The 22363-nt window shown below is 36.1% G+C and overlaps 1 protein-coding gene across 1 annotated transcript; it reads left to right on the top strand.

The window, feature by feature from the left end:
• Positions 1 to 431: 431 nt before the first annotated feature.
• Positions 432 to 22085, top strand: BTAF1 (B-TFIID TATA-box binding protein associated factor 1; the record flags this gene model as incomplete). The annotated part of the gene is made up of 21 exons (XM_010167738.1): positions 432 to 578; positions 2992 to 3155; positions 3534 to 3670; positions 4329 to 4440; positions 5653 to 5721; positions 8352 to 8441; positions 9571 to 9666; positions 9919 to 10095; positions 11091 to 11231; positions 11386 to 11510; positions 12658 to 12778; positions 12855 to 12959; positions 13194 to 13343; positions 13959 to 14101; positions 14286 to 14460; positions 14935 to 15138; positions 17010 to 17436; positions 18529 to 18719; positions 19698 to 19851; positions 19945 to 20054; positions 21870 to 22085. Coding segments are annotated over 21 exons (3254 nt in total), but the record flags the coding sequence as incomplete, so codon positions are not given.
• Between the last annotated feature and the right edge of the window lie 278 nt (positions 22086 to 22363).

The raw sequence follows: 22363 nt of genomic DNA on the forward strand, positions 1-22363 counted from the left end.
CAAAACACACTAATCTCTTGAGTGTTGAGGGGAGGGAATACTTTGGATGTGAATTCGTAACTAGGAAATAAGATACCTTGTTGGGAACAAATATTGTCTGTGTCAGTATTTGTGAGCCCTCTGCCATTTAAACTGTAAACGGGCTGCAATGTGTGCAGAGAAGACCTAGTCAGTGACCAAGATTTTAAAAGGCTAAATTTATCAACAGAAAAAGGTTAATTTTTTTTCCTACTTAATTAAGCATGTTAAGTGAGCTTTTCCAGACTGTCTTTGTGAAAGTTTTACACTTTGTGAACCAAAATGCTATGTGTCTCATGATTCCTTTGGAGGAGAAAAATTATTTCTTCCTCTTTATCTTACTTATTCTCCAGGAACTTTGAACAAAAATTTCATGACAGTGTCCTTAATATTGTTTTCAATATCCTATCTAGAACCAGGCTCAGAAAGTCCTATGGAAGATTCACCTTCAACAGATCGGTTGCGTTTTGACAGGTTTGATATATGTCGGTTGTTAAAACATGGTGCATCTCTTCTTGGATCTGCTGGTGCAGAATTTGAAGTCCAAGATGATAAATCAGGTATATCTTTATATTTTACTGGCAGATAAGGAAACTTACTGATTTGAAAAGTTCGTTGTGGCAGTATTATGAGTATAGTCATGCATGGTTTCTCAGAATGCTAGGAAATAACAGAAGGACTTATTCCTCGATGTAACTGGTTTGTATTATCTTTTTCAAGTTAAATGACTTTTAAGGGGTGCATATTGTTTGTTTTTTCTCTTATCAGAATTAGTATCTGTACAGGGGGGCAAACATATACAGTTGGAAACCTGAAAGAGTGGAAAAAGCAATGTTAAAGACTTCTGTAGAATTTCTGTAGACTTTTTTAAGAGGTGCAGGAACTATCATCACTTTTTCTTAATGAAAAGTGTTCCCAAATATAGTAATAGGATGTGTCTTATTTAAAAGCTTGAAGGTTTGAAGTATAGAAAGATTGCATGAAAAATACTGTGATAAAACTGTTGAAGTTGGAAGGTCAAATGTCAGTGCCTGTGTGATGTGTTTTTTCAGGTGACTTTTCTGGTATCTTTCTGCAGCTTTTAGCTGAGAGTTGGTTTATATCAGTGCAATGGCATTGAATGATTTTAATCTAAGATTATTTTTTTTTTTGCTATTGCTGTACTCTCCTGCTGTAATTCCAGTCTATCTTCTAGTTTCTGCAACAAATGAAATGTTGCTATAGATAAGAATCTGCTCTGACTGCATAGCCCTGATTCACTTGTTCCCTGCGTGTGATGCATTCTGTGCAGTGTACACAGAAGATCACTAACTCAGCAAGGAACAGAACCTATGGCTCCTGACACTTAAACAGTATCCTGTCTGTTAAGCCTTGCTGCTGTTTTATTGCTTGCCATCTTTTGTGCCAGGTTAATAAGGTGTTGTACAAATTTCATTTCTTCTAATGAAGTGTTTCCTGTTCAGAAATCAAATAGATGGAGTAGGACACTTTAGTTCATAGAAGTCAGATATTTATCCCAATGTCTTATGATGGCATATAAATAATTTTATTAATGAAAATAAATAAAAAAATAATATTTTAAAAAAGAAAATTAAACTAAAAATAGCTTTAGTTGCAGCTTTTTTTAACTGATGGGAAAAATGTACAAAGGCTGCTTTCTTTGCTGCATTTTGTAGCAACTGTCCTTTTCAAGTAAGTAGCCAACGTGAATGGATGTAAAGCAAGTTAAATCTTTGGAATTAGCAGTCTTTGATACTTTTTGCTAAGGTGAACTTGTAAAAGGAAAATATTTTCTAGAGAATTGAAGTTGTTTTTATTTTTCTGCTTGTCAGTTAAATGCAATTAAAAAAAAGGCTGATGGATATAGAAATAATTAACTGCTAATTACTGCTCAACCTGGTGTATACCCCAGTGTTCTGCCAATATTGGTCCTACTTACAAGTGTATGGGCAGATATTTGACAAAAAAACCCCAGCCTCCTGACTGGTTTCCATGCTGCACATGTAAAAAGAGAGTGAAGTCTGACAGGCCTACAAACTACTAGTTTTGGTTTACTTTGAGTGTTTATTCTACTTGGGCACTAAAACCTTCTGGTTTTTAATGTAAATATGGGTGCTCTCAAAGTCTAGGTATTTGGTAATTAAAGTGCCGAAGCTTCATAACCGTCTTGAGATAACTTCAATTAACTTCCTAAATGAGTTTTGCTTAACACATGAAGCTTGAGGATAAGATGGTTAATGGACTCCAGCACACTAGGAAAATCATGCCGATGATTCAGCCTGCATTGCCATCAGGAGTTCATTTGGGCAGAAGGAAAGGAGATATCTGGGTCTGTTGCATTGTACAAGGAAGAATGTTTCTGAAGAAAACAACTTCATATTCAGCCTAGCGTAATACAGGATATTGGATTAAATGTCATTTGAGGGGTTTTATTGGTCATTAAATCTTAGGTCTGTGTTTCCCAGCAGAAGATAAAGTTTAGGAGGAAAAGAAACTTTAAACAAAACCAAAACAACAAAAAACACCACCCCAAAACAAAACAACAAAAAAAACCCCACCCCACCAAACCCAAAAACACAGTCTACCAACCTCAAGAGATCCCACAAGGATGTATGTGCTCAATAAAAGTGCTAGTTTTTTAATCAGTTGCTGGATTTATTTTTAATGTCTTGATTTGCTCCTTTCAAAGTGCACTTTTCCTAAAAATTCAGAGAAGATGGGTTTTTTACTTCTGTAGACCAAATGTAATTTAATTAATTTCATGGGAGGTATTTTCTGCTTTAAAATTGATGACAGTTTATGTACTAGTATAGCTTCAGCAGTAGAAAAGGTCTTCCTAGTAATCAGTGTGATTTGGTTTAAAAGATTGTATTGATATATTAGCCAATATATTACAATTTAATTCTTTAACTTTTGGCTTTCTTATGTTATTTCACTAAGCACATCTTCCCTTTTTTAAAAACTTTTTTTAAGGTGAAATTGATCCTAAAGAGAGGATAGCTCGACAGAGGAAACTGTTACAAAAGAAACTTGGCTTAGATATGGGTGCTGCCATTGGGATGAATACTGAAGATCTCTTCAATGATGAGGATCTGGACTATTCGCCTTCTTCAGTTTCACTAGTAAACAAACAACCTGTAGGTAAAACCTTGAGCTGTTTGACTGCAAGGAATAATACAGTGGGTTTGCTTTATTTCATAGAATCATTTAGGTTGGAAAAGACCCTTAAGATCATAGAGTCCAGCTGTTAACCTAACACTGCCGATTCTACCAAATTTGTGCTTCTGCAGTTATAATCTTTGTAGTTTAAGTATGATGATCAACGTCTAATATAGTAAGCTTTGGCTTCCTGAATTTTATGCCTCATAGTTCCATGTTAATGTTATTTGATGTCAAACTGTTGCTCTGAGTTTGAAATGGAGGGAGGGTTGGGGAAGTTGAGAGCAATGTGGGTTTGAGGATTTTTCAGGACCTTCATTGGAGGAAGAATTGACAATGAATGACTTCTCTTTCAGACTCTTCAAGCTGCTGAGTTAATTGACTCAGAATTTCGAGCTGGTATGAGCAGTAGACAAAAGAATAAAGCCAAAAGAATGGCTAAGCTATTTGCAAAGCAAAGATCCAGGGATGCAGTGGAAGCTAATGAAAAGAGGTATAATAGTGAACTGGTTTGCTTTTATTTCAGTTAAACTGGGATTGTGATTTATCTGTTGAAAAACTTTCTACAGTCTTTGTCTTAATCTTTTTATGCTAATTGTGCTGATGGTAAAACACTTGTGTGCTGTACTTCTAATAGAGCTTTGTTAAGGACCTAGCTTCAGAGGGATCTTGATATAATGGGATGCTACAGCTAGAATTTGTGGTTTGTCTCTATTATTAAATACAGTTTGAGAATAGTGCATGAAAATGCAGGATTTAAGAAGATAAACCATGACTACAAATTTAAGTTATAACTTTCTCTTATGTGCTGTCTTCCTTGCTGATTTTTAGAGACACATTATTGTACTTATTGTGTTTATAACAAGCAGTAAACAAAATTGTTTCCTTGATTTTATTTAAGAATTTCTGTATTTCTTGAAAAGGCTGAGAAGGATTGCCAGTTTGGGACAACATTCTGCTGTCTCCTCACATATTTTTTTAATTTTTTTTTTTTACCTCTAAACTTAGCTATTTTGCATGTTTCACAGTGTTAAACATTTTTGTTTTGTATTCTTGCCACACTTTATTGTATCTGAGACTTCAGGTGTAGAAGTAATTACTTCCTCTAACGCATACTTTCAGTTCATAAACTTATACTTATTCTTTCTCAGCAATGATAGCACTGATGGGGAACCAGAAGAAAAGAGAAGAAAAGTTGCAAATGTTGTCATCAACCAGCCTGCCACAGACTCAAAAACATTGGTCGAAAATGCTCCAGAAGAGGTATGATGTATTATTCTGCTGTTGGCAGGAATGATCATTCAGTTTTTTAGCAGAGTAATGTAAAACAAAACTGCTTTACGCTCCCAGATTCTTTAGTCAGTTTAACATTAAGAGAAATGGAGTAAAGAATGCCATTGTCAGCTTATTTTTAGATGTAGTGAAGCACATGAGCTTCAAACTGTGTATAGCATTGAGGAAGAAAACATGTTTAATCCATTGGTAGCAGTTTGTGACCCAAATGAACCTGAGTAGGTGGATTACAGGTGTCAGACCTGGGTATTAAACTATAAAACTGTGCTAAACACTTATAAGATAGGATTACACTGAGCCAGAAATAATTTGATCTAAATGTTCATGTACACTTTATTTATTCTTTGCCTCACTTTAATTAGGCTTAATTTAGAATTAAGTTATATCTTTAGTAGTTGAAGATTTAAACAATTACCTTAGTCTTAGAAAAGCTTGCATTTGCTTCAATAGACTGAGAAGCTGAAAAATGGCAAGAAATGCTATTTCAGAATACAAATGGTACATAGAATTTTCTTTGAAGAGACTTTATATTGATTAGACTCTACAAAAATATTTTTCCAAACATAACTTAGTAATGAAATTCTTATTTACAAAACAGTGATTGGAAGATGAATTTGAGAGATTATTGATAACTGGAGGCTCAGTAGCTGCTGGTTGCTAGCCTTTCAAATGCTTTATGTTTGTGATGGTGTGAACTTACTCATGTTGGTGTCATAATTTCCTTTCCACAGCCATGTCAGTTTCCTTGTAGGAAATTTTGGGATAGTGGATATGCTTCTGGTTTTCAAAAATGTGGAATGTGTTTTGAAAAGGATGGTATTTATTACTGGATTAATTGACCCAATTTGATTATGTAGTATAACTTCAAACTGAGACTTGCCTATTATGTTCTTTAAAGGCAAAGTTCATAAATGTAAAGAATCACTGAGGAAGATTACTAACAAACAGACTAACTAGCAAGCAAAACTTAATAAGCTTTTTAGAGGATCTGGTGCCAATCAGCAAAGCTTCTGATATGTGGAAGAAGGTGGTTTGTTTTTTTCAATTCTGTCTAGTAGCAAAGAAAAATGCTTAAGCTTTTGGAGGTCTTTGTTATCTTCGCCTATCTAAGTGGTGTACAATATAAGTGTTTGCTTGATCCCTTTCTCTTTTAATATCTTAATATTTTTTTTATAAATTCAGGCAAATGAATGGCCTCTGGAAAGCTTTTGTGAAGAGGTGTGCAATGATCTGTTTAACCCTTCTTGGGAGGTAAGATATGTGCAGTATCTAAGGTGTAACTATAGTTTAAAAAAAGGCTTTAACAGAAGCACAAAAACTGTATGTGTAGGACTTAAGAGCTTTATAAGTGAGAATTCTGGAAGTACTGAAATTCAGACAAAATAAAAGCACGTGTATCTATGGTCCAGAAGGTTAAGCAATTAAAACAGACTTGGATTCAGCAAGAGTTTGAGGAATATTGTGTAAGTCTGTGGTGACAGCAGTGGCATGTTTGTCTAATGCTAGGTTAGTAGAAAAGGGGGAAGAATCAGTCCTTTAGAAACAGGGGGTAAGCTATAAATCATTGGTTGCTCTCTTCATTTCTAAAAAGGAACTTTTAACTTTTTTTAGAATGATAGTAAATACCAGCTATGAAAACCATGTATTTGGTTGCCTAGGCAACTTATTTTCAAGATTCAAAACCTGTTCAGCTCACCCTTTTATTCAGTCCTTATACTGTTTTCCACAAACTTTGGTATCGATTCCAAGCAAAAATATGAAGTAGCTAACAATGGTCTCTCTTCCTTGAGCAGAAGATGGAAATAACTCTTGTCAATTGTCAGGTTTTTTTGATGAAAATGTTGATCTTTTGAAAGATTAAATGTTAACACCAACTATAACATACTTAGGTATATCTACAGCACAGTTTCAGTGATAGCGCACTGGCTCTGCCCGTACTGACCTCAAACTTGGAAATACAGAGAGAGAGATCATATGCAGCCAGCACAATTATTTTGGGCCCAGAAAAAGAATAATCACATTCATGTGGCACATCACTGCATCTGAGCTGATAAGCCTCACGTTATTTGAAAGCAGGCTGCTTACAGTTGAAGCCAGAGTCCTCTTGTCTTCTGAAACATAGACATTCTCATAGCTCTCTTAGTACATTTGATATAGGGCACACGTGTCTTAAATAAGGAAGTAGATCAATACAGAATCATTATTATGGTATGTTCTGGATGAAAAACAGGTTAAACTACCTCAAACTACTACATGTTTATAAAATGGCCCTCTGGCGTCCTCTTGCATTGTGATGAGGCAGCCTGGATGACTAGTTCAGACTGCTTGCCTAGCTTATAGGCAGCTGAAGGTCAGGCAAGATGAATCCTACTACTGGTATTTCCTTCAAATATTTGTCTGTCTTGCTGTTGTTCTGTATTTGCTGAAGCAGAGAAGTTAACTAGCAAAGTCTTCCTCTTCTGGCTTGTAAAAGCTAGCTCATAACCAATCTTGGACCAAATAAGCAAATGCTTGGTTTATTTTGAACAATTAGGATTTTAAGACAGTGCGCTCTGCTTTTTATTGGCTTGATTATAGCTTTTACCAACAGCCACTGAGCTGTACGTATGGGGATGTGTATGCTTGCATTTCATCTGAGGTATTCTGGTTAAGGGAGGACCTACCAACTACTCAGTTCTTGTTGTTGCTATGAAGAAATGAAATACAATAATCTTCTGCTGGCAAACAGCATGTATGTGAAATGGTCTTATTAAAAAAAAAAAGTCCTCCTCTAACCTAGGTAGAGGCCTCTCAATGAAAACCCAGTTCAAAACTTCCCTTTTGCAACTTTCTGTGTATCTATTGAGTGACCTTTTCATGATTAGCCAATTACTAGCACAGTTATGTATCAAAATTACAAGAAACAGGTGTGTCTGTAGCACATCTTTCTGCTGGTCTTCTGTCATTTCCAAAACTCTTCCTAGTGTCTTCAGCTGTTCATGTTCGATGGGAACATACAAGAGACTAATAATTTACTTTCCCATATCACTCGTCCACTTATTTTTTAACATTTAGCCAAGCAAGGCAGGTTTGCAAGTTATGCAGAACAGTAATTCTTAGAAATTAATTTTGCAGATCCCAGAATATTCAGTGGGGATCCAAACTCTGTTTAAGAAAGAGTTGTAAAAAAATATGAATATAATATAGAATATAAAGATAAAGTGTTTAAGAAATATTAGAATATTGCTTTTCTTTAGCTTATAAACATACTAAAACAGGAATTTCTTCTAGTTGCTCTTTCTCTGAAAACTAGCATCTTATAGTGAGGTAATACTAAATGAAAACTGGAAGTGCCTTTAAACTGAAAGACGGTAGGTTTAGATTAGATATTAGGAATAAATTCTTTACTGTGAGGGTGGTCAGACACTGGAACAGGTTGCCCAAGGAAGTTGTGGCTGCCCCCTCCCTGGAAGTGTTTAAGGCCAGGCTGGATGAGGCTTTGAGCAACCTGATCTAGTGGAAGGTGTCCCTGCTGATGGCAGGGGGGTTGGAACTGGATGATCTTTAAGGTCCCTTCCAACTCTAACCATTCTATGATTCTGTCACTTCAAATATGATAACATTATCTTCTGTGTTAGAAAATAGAAGCAATTCATAATTGCTTCTGTCCATAAGCTGGCAGATACTTAAGAAAAAAACAGGGTGGTTTTGGACAGGTTAGTATTTAAGTATATGATTTGATCTAATAAAATATTAGTCTTTCCCACAAGTCTAAGTACCGCTAACTCTGCAGCACTTGAAAAGTCTCTATTAAGGATAAAGAAGTACTATTTCAGTTACCCAGTGTGATTTTTATCTTCTGTTTCTAGATATTTAAAAATTGGCTTATTTTACTTTTCTAGGTTCGACATGGTGCAGGTACTGGACTGAGAGAGATACTTAAAGCTCATGGTAAAAGTGGTGGTAAAATGGGAGATAGCTCTTTAGAAGAGGTAAGTTTGAGTCAGGTAGACTTAACATGTTACTTAAATGAAGTTTAGAAAACAGACTTAGAGCTTTGCAGGAGGTGGGTGATTTGACGAAACGTAAACAATGGGATTTGTCTGCTCAGAATAATCTGGATGGAATAATTGTATGCACTGATAAAACATTTACATTCTCTTTTTAAAAGACCTGTGCAAAAAACCATTTCTACTGTATAAGCAGACATTAATATGTAGACTGTGTGTAAAGTTATTAAACACTAGCTTCCATACTAGAAAATACTATTTTCAGGTCATGGTAAGAGTGTGCTGAAACAGAATTAAGTTGATAATGAATCTAGTGAAGTGTCTCAGACCATCTAGTTCTCTTTGCTTAATAGTTAGTGATCTTCTTGCTTTCTTAGTATGAGAAGTATTTAAATAACCTATTTAGGAGGAAAACACCTTTAAAAAATATCCTGACAGTAATAACTTGTTTACTTATAGTGAATCTCACAGAGTTGACACTGACTTCCCTGCTGTAAAAGCAGCTGGGAGAGCTTGTGGCTTAGACAGTATTGAAGAATTTACGTTATCAAATGTAAATCAAGCTACTTCAGTGTACTTTGTATACAGGGAAAGCAAAGGTGCTATCTCTCCTTCTTTCCATGTGGAGTAGTATTTTTTCCATGGAGATCTCAAAGTAAGGAGATCTCAAAGTAATAATAACACACACTGTTACTATTACAGGGCCTCCCACAATGGAGAAGTACTGCTTCGTAGTTTATTTGTAAATATTCTTCAAATGTATTAATTGACTTGCCTACGATGTGTTGATGTTAATACAGATTATCTGAATCACCTTACCTTTGAGTGCTCTATAGGGATAAAATTATCTGTCTATCTTACAAGGTGCTCTCTAGCCTTTTGATAAAGTTACTGTGTTTTCTTTTTTTAAAATAAAAAATGTTTTTAAGAAGTCAGGTGAGCTGAATTAGTGCTGACTATTTTTGCCTTGACTCTCTGTGCAAGATGATTATATTCTGTCCATTTAAACAAATGTTGTCATATCTTTATATAAATTTTAGCTAAAGCAAGCATATCAGAAATCCTTACGAGTAAATATAGTCAAGGTGTTCAATTTTTCTCTTTTTAACAGATGATTCAGCAGCATCAGGAGTGGCTAGAAGACTTGGTTATTAGACTTCTTTGTGTGTTTGCATTAGACAGATTTGGAGACTTTGTTTCAGATGAAGTAAGTTGTCTCGATGAGTGAAAAGGTAGATCAGCAGGCTTCTGCAGGGGATAATACTGCAGCAGATCAGCTGTGCTTTGTACAGTGCTACTGAATGTGCCTGTTGTAAATGCTCGCAGATGCTTATTACAAAGTAACTGATAAATAAATTTCACCTTGTTTGTATAGCACTTTTGGTCATCTGACTCATACTGGGTTTTTTGAGTCAAATTTCATACAGAAATATCTGTTTTATCATTTACTTTATCCTAGGTGGTAGCACCAGTACGTGAGACTTGTGCTCAGACTTTGGGAGTAGTATTGAAACACATGAATGAGACTGGAGTTCATAAAACTGTGGACGTTCTCCTGAAGCTGCTTACACAGGAACAGTGGGAAGTGAGACATGGTGGTCTCCTAGGAATAAAGTACGCTTTGGCAGTACGTCAGGTAATAACCCGCATGACAGATTGCAGAGAGCTTTGGAACAAAAAGCTCTGCACGAAGTTGAGGATGTTGCTGAATGGTAGATAAGTACGATAAAGCAACCTTGCTTGCACTGCAGCCTCATGTGGGTTATAAGGCCATAGAATGGTTAGGATTGGAAGGGACCTTAAAGATCATCTAGTTCCAACTCCCCTGCTGCGGACAGGTTTGCCAACCACTAGATCAGGCTCCCCAGGGCCCCATCCAACCTGGCCTTGAATGCCTCCAGGGATGGGGCATCTATAGCTTCTCTGGGCAACTTGTTGCAGTGCCTCACCACCCTCTGGGTGAAAAATTTCCTCTTAATATCTAACCTAAATCTCCCCTCTCTTAGTTTAAGACTATTTCCCCATGTCCTATCACTATCTGCCCATGTAAAAAGTCACTCTCCCTCCTATTTATAAGTTCTCTTCGAGTACTGAAAGGCCACAATGAGGTCTCCCCAGAGCTTTCTCTTCTCCATGCTGAACAAGCCCAGCTCCCTCAACCTTTCCTCATAAGAGAGGTGCTTCAACTCTCTGATTATCATTGTGGCTCTCCTCTAGACCTGCTCCAACAGTATATAGCAAAGTTGTACTGCTGCAATTTGATAAGTTACGTCCACAAAACATTATAAATAGAGGCTATACTTGCCTGGTTTTGATGATACTTTCTGGTTTTGATGATACTTTCATGTGCAAGATAAACAGAGCTGAGTGCTGCAAGAGGTTTAGTCTATTCATGGTATTTTGCAAACACTGAGCTGTGTTTACACCAAAACTGAACTGAATTACAGTTCATTCAAACTTATAACCTAGGTTTTACTTCATGAATGGTAACTAACAATATTTAGATTATAGTCTTGGACCTGTAGCTTCTGTTTTATATAACAGGTTTATTCACGCACTCAGAGTACCTCTTAGTTGTTTGGGGCATTACATGCTTTTGAAGTTTAAAAATGCTTTTTATCTTTTTGGCAGGACATGATCAACACTTTATTGCCTAAAGTGTTGCCTGCAATAGTTGAAGGTCTCCAAGATCTGGATGATGACGTCCGAGCTGTTGCTGCAGCATCTTTAGTACCAGTGGTGGAAAGCCTGGTCCAACTTCAGTCTCAGAAGGTGACTGAATTGCTTTCCATCAATTCTGATTGAAAAATTCACTTTTGGTCCAAGTGAAGAAAATGCTTAGAGGCAGTACTTGGATTTTTTTTTTTTTTTTTTAGTAGTAGTGGTATTTATTTATTACGATAACCTCTTCTCCTTATTTGTGTAGGTACCCTTTATTCTTAATACCTTGTGGGATGCACTTCTGGAGTTGGATGACTTGACAGCTTCTACAAATAGTATCATGATCCTTCTTTCTTCTCTTCTGACTTATCCTCAGGTCCGCAAATGCAGGTAACTTTTTAATTAGTATTGCTTCAGTATTGCAGGTTTGACTGTCCTGTTATTTTCAAATTGGAATAATTGAAGTTGCTTTCAAATTAATGTGCCATGAAGATGCTTGATTTAATTCAGTATTTTAATTTTACTCTTTCTTTTCCTTAAAGTGAAGGCTAGGACAACACTTCTGTTTTCATTACATTAGTAAAAGGCAACAAAACAATTAAAAGGTACTAGACATTGTTTATATGTGACGTCCCTTCCCCCTGTTCATCTTGGGTATTTTAGTAAAGGATATGAGCTCTGCTCATAGGGTGGTGCTGTCCACAAACTTCTTGGGTGTCTGCTCCTTGTCAACAAACTCCAAACAAGAGCAGACTATGTACATTAAAACACATGCATGTAACTGTAGAACTTTACTATTGGAACTGTTCTAAAGAAAGCTACAGACTTGAAAATTCACATCAATAGTACAACCAGTAGTTCTGTGACTGGTTGAAGACAGTGCCTAGTTCCTCTCTGTTTGGGACTCTGTCAGATTAAAGGAATTATTTTCGTATGTTAACATTTTTCATAATATATATGGTAGACTCACAGTATCTGCTTTATACATCTTATCTTTCTCATCCTATATGATTGTCACTGTTGAAGCTGTTTTTTGCCCAAACCCAAAATTAAGAGTGAAGTTTAGTCGCTAGTGCCATCTTTAATTCAGCATGTACAACTTTGCATCAGTTCACATGCAAATTCATGCACAAAAGATCCAAGCTTGTTTTTAATTATTTCTAAACCCATAAACGCCTAGTAATAAATTCAAAACAAAATAAAAAAACCTCTTTTTTCTAAGTAGTTGGACAAAGCCCAGAGTATAATCTGGGAAACAACATAAGAATACGTGCTTGAATCAACTGGTTCTTCATACCAATAAGAAAAAACAGTATTTGTCTGAAAAAAGACACTGACTCGAACTATTTTAGCTGTTTAAGCTGTAGTAACTTGACCCTTTGCTTAAAATCACCAAGTGTGTGCAATAACACTTTTATTTTTTAAAAAGCTTTATTTTGGATAGAACTTTAACTGAGGATAAACAAAATTAACTTGGCTGTGTGTCTTTGTTTTCTTTTCCCTGTCCCTGCCTCTGCATCTCCCCTTTGTGTACTAGTATTCAGCAATCACTCACAGTTTTGGTCCCACGTGTGTGGCCATTCTTGCATCATACCATATCTTCTGTGCGAAAAGCAGCACTGGAAACATTATTCACACTGCTGTCTACCCAAGACCAGGTAAGAATTAGAATTATTAGTGTTTTACTATGATAAGTATTGGAATCTGCTTCACTGTGTAATATCCTCATTTCAGAGCTCTTCAGCATGGCTGACTCCAATTCTGCAAGACATGTTGAGGCACATATTTCAGTTTTGTATCTTAGAAAGCAACCAAGAAATTCTGGATCTTATTCACAAGGTATTTGCATGACTTGTGACCTGGACATACAGTGTTTGTGTATCTTGCTCTTTCGTATCCTCTGTGTTTTTGTGCAGATAGTGTGTTCTTGTTAATTATTTGTAGTTAGCCTATTTGATGCTTTACTATAGAGTGAAGGAGAGTAGGATGGTACCTACAGGTTATCAAGCATATATTGTCTTTTGTAAACCACATACAAATTTGTCATGATTTCCACTATGGTTCTTTCCCAAGGTATGGCTGGAACTGTTAAACAAAGCATCTGTACAGTATGTGGTTGCAGCTGCTTGTCCATGGATGGGAGCCTGGCTTTGCTTAATGATGCAACCATCTCACTTGCCCATTGACTTAAACATGTTGCTAGAAGTGAAAACCAGATCAAAAGTAAGTGAAATGTGACCTCACTAACTGTTCTAGGGACAGTAGGAAATTGATTAGCTGTGTATAAAGACATGTTCTAAAGGTGTTAGAGGGGAGTAGTGGTGCCCTTCTACAACTCTAAATTTAATCTGTCTTACAAACCTCAATTCTATAGAGCAAAAGAGTTCTTCTCAGGTTGTCCATGAGAATTCTAAGTTCTGTCATGTAGTGTGCTCCTTGTGAATAAAATCTTTATTTACATGGTTCCGTAACCATCATGGTTCCAAAACCATCTGTTTGCAGGACTGAGTTAAGTCTAAAAGTATTGTATTATTTCTGAAAACATACTGAAAGAGGTTTCATCTTTCATTGGACTCAGTTTATCAGTTTTGTGTTGACTATTGGTTTTAATATTATAGTGAAGGAACTATATAATACATTTAATAGGACCATAGAATATTACTAGTGGAGAGATGATTTACAAAGATCAACTTTTAAGTCATCTGTTATCCAAGAAACGTTCTGGCTTAGTCCAGCTTTTGCAGAGTATGATGGTTATTGGAAATGATATGAAATATTAATTCATCTTTTCTATTACAAGCACATTTACTTTCAACCTCTCCCAACTTCATTCCACAGGAAAAAGCAGGTGCTAAACTGCGTCAAGGTCAAACCCAGAATAAGGAAGTGATTCAGGAATATATTGCTGGGGCAGAAAGCGTTGCAGAAGATCCAGCAACCAGGGATTATGTTGTCATGCGAGCTCGGATGATGGCAGCAAAGTCAGTATACTAGAAACCTGAAAAAAATATTTAAAAGCAATTTATCTTTCATTTATATAGTGTTTTTGCCAAAATCTAATAATCTAATTATGTAGACTTTTGGCATCTTCTTTTTTTTTTTTCTTTTTAATTAATTGCAGAGTAATTGTAACATTGAAGTGACTGTTCCATCTCCTTTTGTCAGGTTGTTGGGAGCACTTTGTTGCTGCATTTGTGACCCAGGTGTGAATACTGTTACTCAAGAAATAAAGCCAGCTGAATCATTAGCTCAGCTACTGCTCTTCCACTTGAATTCTAAATCTGCCTTGCAGAGGATTAGTGTTGCATTAGTAATCTGTGAGTGGGCAGCCTTGCAAAAGGTAGGATGTTTCTGCAGCAAAAATAAATTTTACTTACTATCTCAGTCCACAGCTTGTCGTCTGCTACTTAGCTGCTGAAATGAAATATCAGTTGATAGGCTAAAATGGTATTTATACGTCTAAACACTAAAATCTTACTTGTTAGACAGTGGAGGAATACATTACTCAGTAGCTAAAATCCAACTGTCAGAACTATGAATCAGTAAATATGTTCACATTTCTTCTACAAATAAGTCTGTTCTCAAGATACACGTTACCTCAAATTAGCATGATTGTCTTCTTTGTATTCACTGTCACTTCTGTTCTAGTGGCAGACTGAAGGTTTTTTTCATAATGTTTAATTCTGGGCTACAAATGTTAATGGTCCCTCTGGAAACTGGATTTTTGTAGCTAGATGGTGCTGTTTAGTGCCCAAAACTGAACAAAGAAATTGTGATTACTCAGAAATGCAAATCTTATCTCTTACTGTTATAGGAGTGTAGAACTGTGGCCATTTGTGTGCAACCTCGTTTACTTGGGGTCCTTTCTGAACATCTCTATTACGATGAAATTGCTGTTCCTTTTACACGAATGCAGAATGAATGTAAACAACTCATCTCATTGTTGTCTGATGCACACATTGACATTGGAAACAGAGTAAACTGCAGTGTATTTACAATAGATCAAGCTAATGAGCTGGTAAGTAGAAGCACGCTTGTCTTCCTTGAAATTTATTCTTGTCTTGAAATACATCTTCAGCAAAACTATTACACAGACATAACTTGTAGAAATAATGTGGTGACTTTACACATCTTTTGGCATGAGATATGTAATAGATACTTATCACTTCCCCTGTGGTGCTTACAGACTGCCAAAAATAAAGTAGAATGCAAGGTAGATATTTAACAGGAGAAAAATTTGACAGTGTTCTGATTTCAGGTATAGATTCGCTATTGAAATCTATCCAGAAGAAAATAAAGCATACTGGAACTCCTCCAAAACTACTGTCAAAAGGCTAGAAAATAAGCTATGTAAATTCTAGACTTTCTCTTCCCCCTGCCCCCAAGTGTGTTAAAGTGTTTTTTTTCTGACTGTTCAATTGTTTTGTCTCTTTTAATCTGAAAACGTCACTGTTAAATGTGCTTAAATGTGCTAATAAAAGGTAGCTCTTGACATGAAGAAGCTCTGTAAGTGCTGATAATGTTGGGGCAACAAATGTAAAGGTTTTTCTTCCAACCCCTAATTGGCCTCTTAAGCAGAGAGAAATATGAGTACCGGCAGATGGGGTACGATGTAAATGAAGAGCTTGTGGATTTGAGAGACTGCAAAATAAAAGGGGACTGGGGTGGGAGCTGTGTGTAGATCTGAGGGGATGAAGGAATGGTGATGGATGTGGTACAGCTTGGGGTGGGGCAGGAGGAGGGATTAGGATCCTGGATGTGTTTGCGTATGCAGCTGTGATGCTGAGGATAAGAGAAGATTTAAGTTTGTACAGTTATGGCCATCATGACTGTAGCATAATGGATCTTGAAATTCTCAAATGGTAGTATTTACATAGTAATGTGCAGTAGCTTAACTTGGAAATCTCAACATATCTTCAAAGTTGTAGACAATTTTGTGTATTTTCATGAAGTACAGACACCAAACCTACTCTGCATTTTCGCAAGAGTCTTCATGCATTAGATGTAAAAACCCTGTGCTTCTCCTTGCTATTTATATTTTTTTGCATCCTTTGGTCATTCCCATCATCAAGGTCATGTGGAGTACAACTTGAGGTATCCATAGAATGAATCAGTACAGTTCTGATTCACAGAATCAGAATCACAGAATTTCCTCTATTGGAAAAAAAACTGTAAGATTATCAAAAGTTGAAAGACTTGACCTGAACATTTAAAAGTAAAAGGCAAAACCCAACAAAAAATCCACTCAAGCTAACCCTCTCAACAACTGTCCTCTTTTCCATACTTAGGAACCGAACTATATCCTATCAGTGCAATAAGTTCAGCATTTCTATGATTCCATGTTGCCTTTAGTCTATTTCCTGTGAAAGATTTAAGCAACAGTAGTCAGCCAATTGTGAGTGGGGGAGGACATGGCAACTACTGTTATGCTGACTTTTTCCTTAGATTTTTATCTCAGTCTCTTTCCTGAAAATACAGTGAGCTTAGAAAGGACTTCTTCATGTATGGTACCTTGCACATCCTTTCTGCCCTATTGTATTTGTAGCATATTCTCCTTTGCTTATCCGTCATGTGCTTACATATTGCCAGAATGTCTGGATATATGTGGTGGATACAGGACAATCTAAATTTGAAGGAGTACGTAAACTCTTGTAGCTTTGGGAATCTAGACTTTAAATGTTCCATAATGTGCCTGATTTTCCCCTTGAGCTGCAGTTCAAGATTCCAGAAATTACATTTTAGAGAATTTCCTGCTATTTCCTTGAAAAATTGAGATGATAATACCTGATGAAGTGACTCATGTTCTGCTATGAAAACCATGATTTTCAGAGGATATCTTGTTTTACAGTATATGAATCAGACTTGTAACTCTTTCTTCCTTTTTATTAGGTTACTTCTGTTTTCAATGAAGTGACGTCATCCTTTACTTTGAATCCTAAAATTCTGCAACAGTTGGACAGTAAACGACAACAAGTCCAAATTACTGTTACAGAAACAAATCAAGAATGGCAAGTGTTGCATCTGCGAGTCCATACGTTTGCTGCATGTGCAATTGTGAACTTGCAGCAGCTTCCAGAAAAACTAAATCCTGTTATAAAACCCTTAATGGAAGCTATAAAAAAAGAGGAAAATACACTTGTACAAAACTATGTGGCTTCGTGTATAGCAAAATTACTTCAGCAGTGTACAACAAGGTCTCCTTGTCCCAACTCAAAGATTATAAAAAATCTCTGCAACTCTCTCTGTGTGGATCCACATCTTACCCCACTGGCAACATGTCCTGCACAGCCTCAGACTAGCCATGAAAACTCAAAAGGTATGATATCCGAGAATGCCAGAATTCTTAAAATATGTCTGTTGTCTCTGAACAGTTAAAATGAGTGTTTGAGTGAGTCTTGTTTTCAGTTTTTTAATATGCCAGCAACTGAGTCTTCATTTACTAGTAATTATGTCATTTAGGTATCTTAAACTACATACTGTGTGCAATTAATGATGTGTGTAGTTTTCAGAAACTTTTATGTATACAAAGACCTTTGTTCCAATTTTCAGTTATTTACTGTTCAGTTATTATCCACTTATGATCATATTTCATTTACTTGCATTATTAAGCTTTTCATTTAAATTGAATCAGTGTGGAAGTTAGAGCAGCCTGTTAGGAAAAAAGTCTGACTTGTGTTATGCTCCATAAGCTAATAGTAAGATAACAAAAGATGAGGACAGTGTTCAAAATGAACAAATAATCCTGTGCGTGCTCTGCTAATGGATTTTCTTTAAATGACTGTACCTTGCTAAAAATGGATGGATTGAATGAACAACACAAATTAAGACCTTCATACTCTCAAAGATTCTAACCTGCTTTAAGGTTTGACCATTATACATTTTACTTTTTCTTAATTAATGTGTCCTATTTTATCTCAGAGTAGAATAGCATTCATATCTCATTGAAAATTAAGCTGATTAGCATAAATAGAAACATCAACAAATCCAAAGATACTGATCGCATCTGCTATTGCATCATGACAGAAGTCTTGCACTGTTTGTAAAGGACACAGAACATAAGCTTGTTTAAACTTGAGAACATCATGTGGTTTTTTTACTATTAAAAAGTGTGCAAACTTTTTATATTTGACAGGAGCTTTGTTACCTGTATTTCTTGCTGAATAAGAATTTATGTGGCAGTTTGCACACTTGGATTCTTGCCAAGTCTGTAATGTGCTCTTAACAGAGTAACTGTACTCTGTACTAAAATTTTTCCATCCTTGAGGATGATGGCACTTAATGTTTTGTTTTTTTTTTTTTTCTTTAAAGCACTTTGACATCTGCATGTGACTTGCAGGCAGCTGTCACTTCCACCTACATTTTAAACTGCAGCTTAAATTGTTGTCAGCTGTTGTTTCTTTTCCTTTAGGTTCAAACTCTGATAAAGATGGGATGCATCATATGGTTACCAAGCACAGGGGAATAATTACACTGTACAGACATCAGAAAGCTGCTTTTGCCATCACAAGTCGGCGAGGTCCTACTCCAAAAGCTCCAAAAGCACCAATTGCAGATCTCCCCACTGGCAGTAGTGGAAGCATTTCTACAGAGCTTGATGAGGTAAACTTCAAAAACTTGGGTTGGAAATTGCACACTCACCCCTCCCTTCCATTAGTTTGATTTCACTGGATTTGATAGTATTATAATAGGGATGTTCAGGATCTTTTCATGAGAGAACTGAGTTCCCATAAAATTTTGTGATGCAAGCAACATATGTTAGTTGATGTTTTAAAACTTCAGTGTGTCATTAAGAAAATTAGTAATTCCGAAATATTTTACATTTAGAACAGGATATGAATGTCTCAATATAAAATCCATGCAAATAGATTTCCACAAACTGGGCTGTGATTGTGTCCCATTGCCCATGTTAGTGTTGGTCATCTGGATGCACAGAAGAAGCTCTGAAGCATTAAAAAGTCTTTGAAATATGAGTGATTTTTGGATGTACGTGTGACTTCCACACTTGATATGCCAATTTTTTTGTTATTGTTTTATTCATATAAAACTTAGCATGTTTTAGTAAGATCCTAGTCAGGACTCTGATTCTAAACAGTGTTGTAGGTTTTGTTCTTAATTGCTAAAGTGATTTTTACAAATTCCACTTTCTGAAGAGGGTGGGAGCAAGAGAAAGGGCTTAATAACAAATCAAGTGCTACTTTTGTGAAGTCTTGCTAGCATGCTACTGTTCTTAGTGTCCTCTACATTGGCAATATCTGAGGTTCTAGAACTGGAACCAGTTGGAAAACCTCTTACAGAAATAGGCCTGTGTCAGCAAAAACCATATCTCCAAATGTATAGAATTTAAATAATGTGCTATAAAAGACTTCAATTTACCTGTTTGGTTTTTTTTTTTAAAAAAAAACAAACCACAAAAACCAAAAACTTACACAGGAAAAAAATCAACCAGCAGATGTGTCATAGGTAGCTATAAACACAATCAGAATTGAATGCCTGTATAACAGTGGGAGCATTCTTGAAAATAATTGTCATTCTTAAATGTATCTGTCCTCACTACTTTGTTAAATTGCTTAATTCTAGGCTCAGAAACCTTACGTTGTACAGAGAAGAGGAGCTGAATTTGCCTTATCTACTATAGCTAAACATTTTGGTGCTGAAATGGCAACAGGATTGCCACATCTCTGGGATGCTATGGTTGGTTCATTAAGGAACAACATTCACATAAATAATTTTGGTAATTACACTTCTGCTTTAAGCTGGAGGGGCTGTGGTAGGCTGGAGGCAGTTTGCCAGTATTAAACTGGACACCTTTTCTGTCTTTAAACAGACCGAAAGTCCTTACTGGAAAAAGGAGATGCTCCTGCCCAGGAACTAGTAAATTCTTTACAGGTTTTTGAAACCACAGCAGCTTCGATGGATACTCAGCTACATCCTCTGGTAATGATATGAAGCAATTCAGTCTGTTCACTGCTACTGTTTTAAATCTTTGTTTTGTAAGGCTTCTTTTTAGATGTTCCTCTGATTTTGCTTAAATGGTGTTTTTATTGCACTTGCTAGCCTGCCTGTTCTCAAAGTCCTGTATCCTAGTCTTGATAAACTGAAGACATAGCCTTCTATCTTCAGCAGTTAAGCTGTTAAGCTTCAAAGCTGTTTTTCCCCTGTGTCCTATAGAATGTTAAGTTCTATATTTGTTTATGCAGGTAGTACAATAAACCACAAAAGTAAGCACCTACTTACAATTTAGACTTTGCCTACCCTTTTCTGGATGAGATACCCGAACAAGATTGTGTCCAAAGTTTGAGTTATGGTAATGCTTATGCTATTGTGTTACATTGAAATTGACATCTCAGCTCTGCTTTATTCTAATTCCAGATGTCCTAAACCTGAAGAACAGACAGACTCCCTGTGCAGGGAATGCAAAAATTATGGGAGACTTCAATTACTGCCAAGTGGATTGGATTTGAATAATCTTTAAAATTATTTCTTTTTACTCACTGCTCAATGAAAAGACTTAACATCTTATATGCAGTAGCATGCTCTGAACTGGCTATTTCCACTCAGGAGAGATATCCTGGAGTTAGGAGACTTCTGTGAAAGTATCAGCTGAATGTAAAATACTGATTAAAAAACCCAATAGGAAGTTAAGAAAGAAATAGAACAAGGAAGTCACCATTATGCCTGCATCTAAATACAGTTTTAGGTACTAGCCTGTCTCCAGTACTGTAGTTCAGAATAAATGTAGTAGCAGTGGAAGAGGCATAGAGAGGGGCAATGTGATGATAAAAATAGACAGAGGCTCCCATGCAAGGAACGAGTAGGCAATGGCTGTAGAATTCTGAAAAGATGGAAAAGCTTCATATGAAACATACGGAATTTTTTGTTACCTGTTTTAATAAACTACTGAAGTGATTTTGAGTGAATTTAGCATATGACATGGAAATAATTTTTTAAATGTATATAAGTATTTTTAATATATATATCTACATAGTGTATAGCTAATATGTAGATTGGTTTTAGAGTGCTGATACTGTATACAGGTTTCAAAAATTAAAAAAAAACCAAACAAACATAGGAAGTCAAATAGGGTGGAATTGTTTCGTTAAAGCTAATATTTAGGGAATTCCACACTAGGAAAAATGTGACCATCTGTTTAAGATATCTGACATAAAAATATATTTGTGCTGATGGAGAAAAAGGCATGTATGTACACTCGTACCCCCTTGGGAAGATGTGAATTTACTTCTGGATGTGTCTGTTGTCACACAGAGTTAATAAGACTCCCAACATGGATAATTAATCTGCCTAAACATAAGTGGGATGAATCTAGGACAAATTTGCTAGCTGGATGGAATTTTTTAATCTCTGTATCTGCATTCAAGCAATAATTCTTCTTTTTATAGAAAGTTCTGAGTACTTAGTATGGTATTTTTCCAGTGTGAAACACTTCCTTAATTATCAAGGGCTTCTTTAATTTGCATTTTTATTAAAACCCAAAACATTTTGTTACTTTTAATTTTAACTGTATTGGGGAGTAATACTTGTTCAAAGTTCAATTGTCTTTTTCCTCCAAAACAATTTTTTTGTTCTAGACAATTAGATCTTGTGAAGGAGCCATTTCAAATGTTCTTTGGGAGGCAACAGTGACTTCAGAAGACTTTGAAAAGTCTTTTGAAGACAAAATATTGACAAAAGAATTAATTTGTTTATAGTGCACATTAACATTTTTTTCCCCCACTCTCTTCTTCTATTCAGTTAATACAGCATTTGCCTCATCTTTATATGTGCCTTCAACATCCCAGCACTGCAGTGAGACACATGGCTGCTCGTTGTGTAGGTGTCATGAGCAAGATAGCTACCATAGAAACAATGAATATCTTTCTAGAGAAAGTTCTACCGTGGTTGGGAGCAATAGATGACAACACCAAACAAGAAGGTGCAATTGAAGCACTTGCATGTATCCTTGCTTGAGTATTCAAAAATGCAGAAACCTCTTTCCAGTTGCATAATTTGGGGGAACAAAAACTGTTGCCTGAAAAAAATGGGAGGAGAAATTAAGTAAAATGTTAAGCTGTTTCTTAAACCATGGAATTCACTGGTGTCCTGGTTTTTACCTGGAACAGAGCTGGGTTTCTTTTTAGTAGCTAGAATAGTGCTGCGTTTTGCTTTCAGCCTTGTTATGAGAGAAACACTGATAACGCACCAGTGTTTCCATTTCTGTAACTGGAAGTGAAGGACTTTGTGTTCTG

The sequence above is a fragment of the Antrostomus carolinensis genome, unplaced genomic scaffold (assembly GCF_000700745.2).
Source record: "Antrostomus carolinensis isolate BGI_N321 unplaced genomic scaffold, ASM70074v2 scaffold27295, whole genome shotgun sequence".
NCBI classification, from domain to species: Eukaryota; Metazoa; Chordata; class Aves; order Caprimulgiformes; family Caprimulgidae; genus Antrostomus; species Antrostomus carolinensis.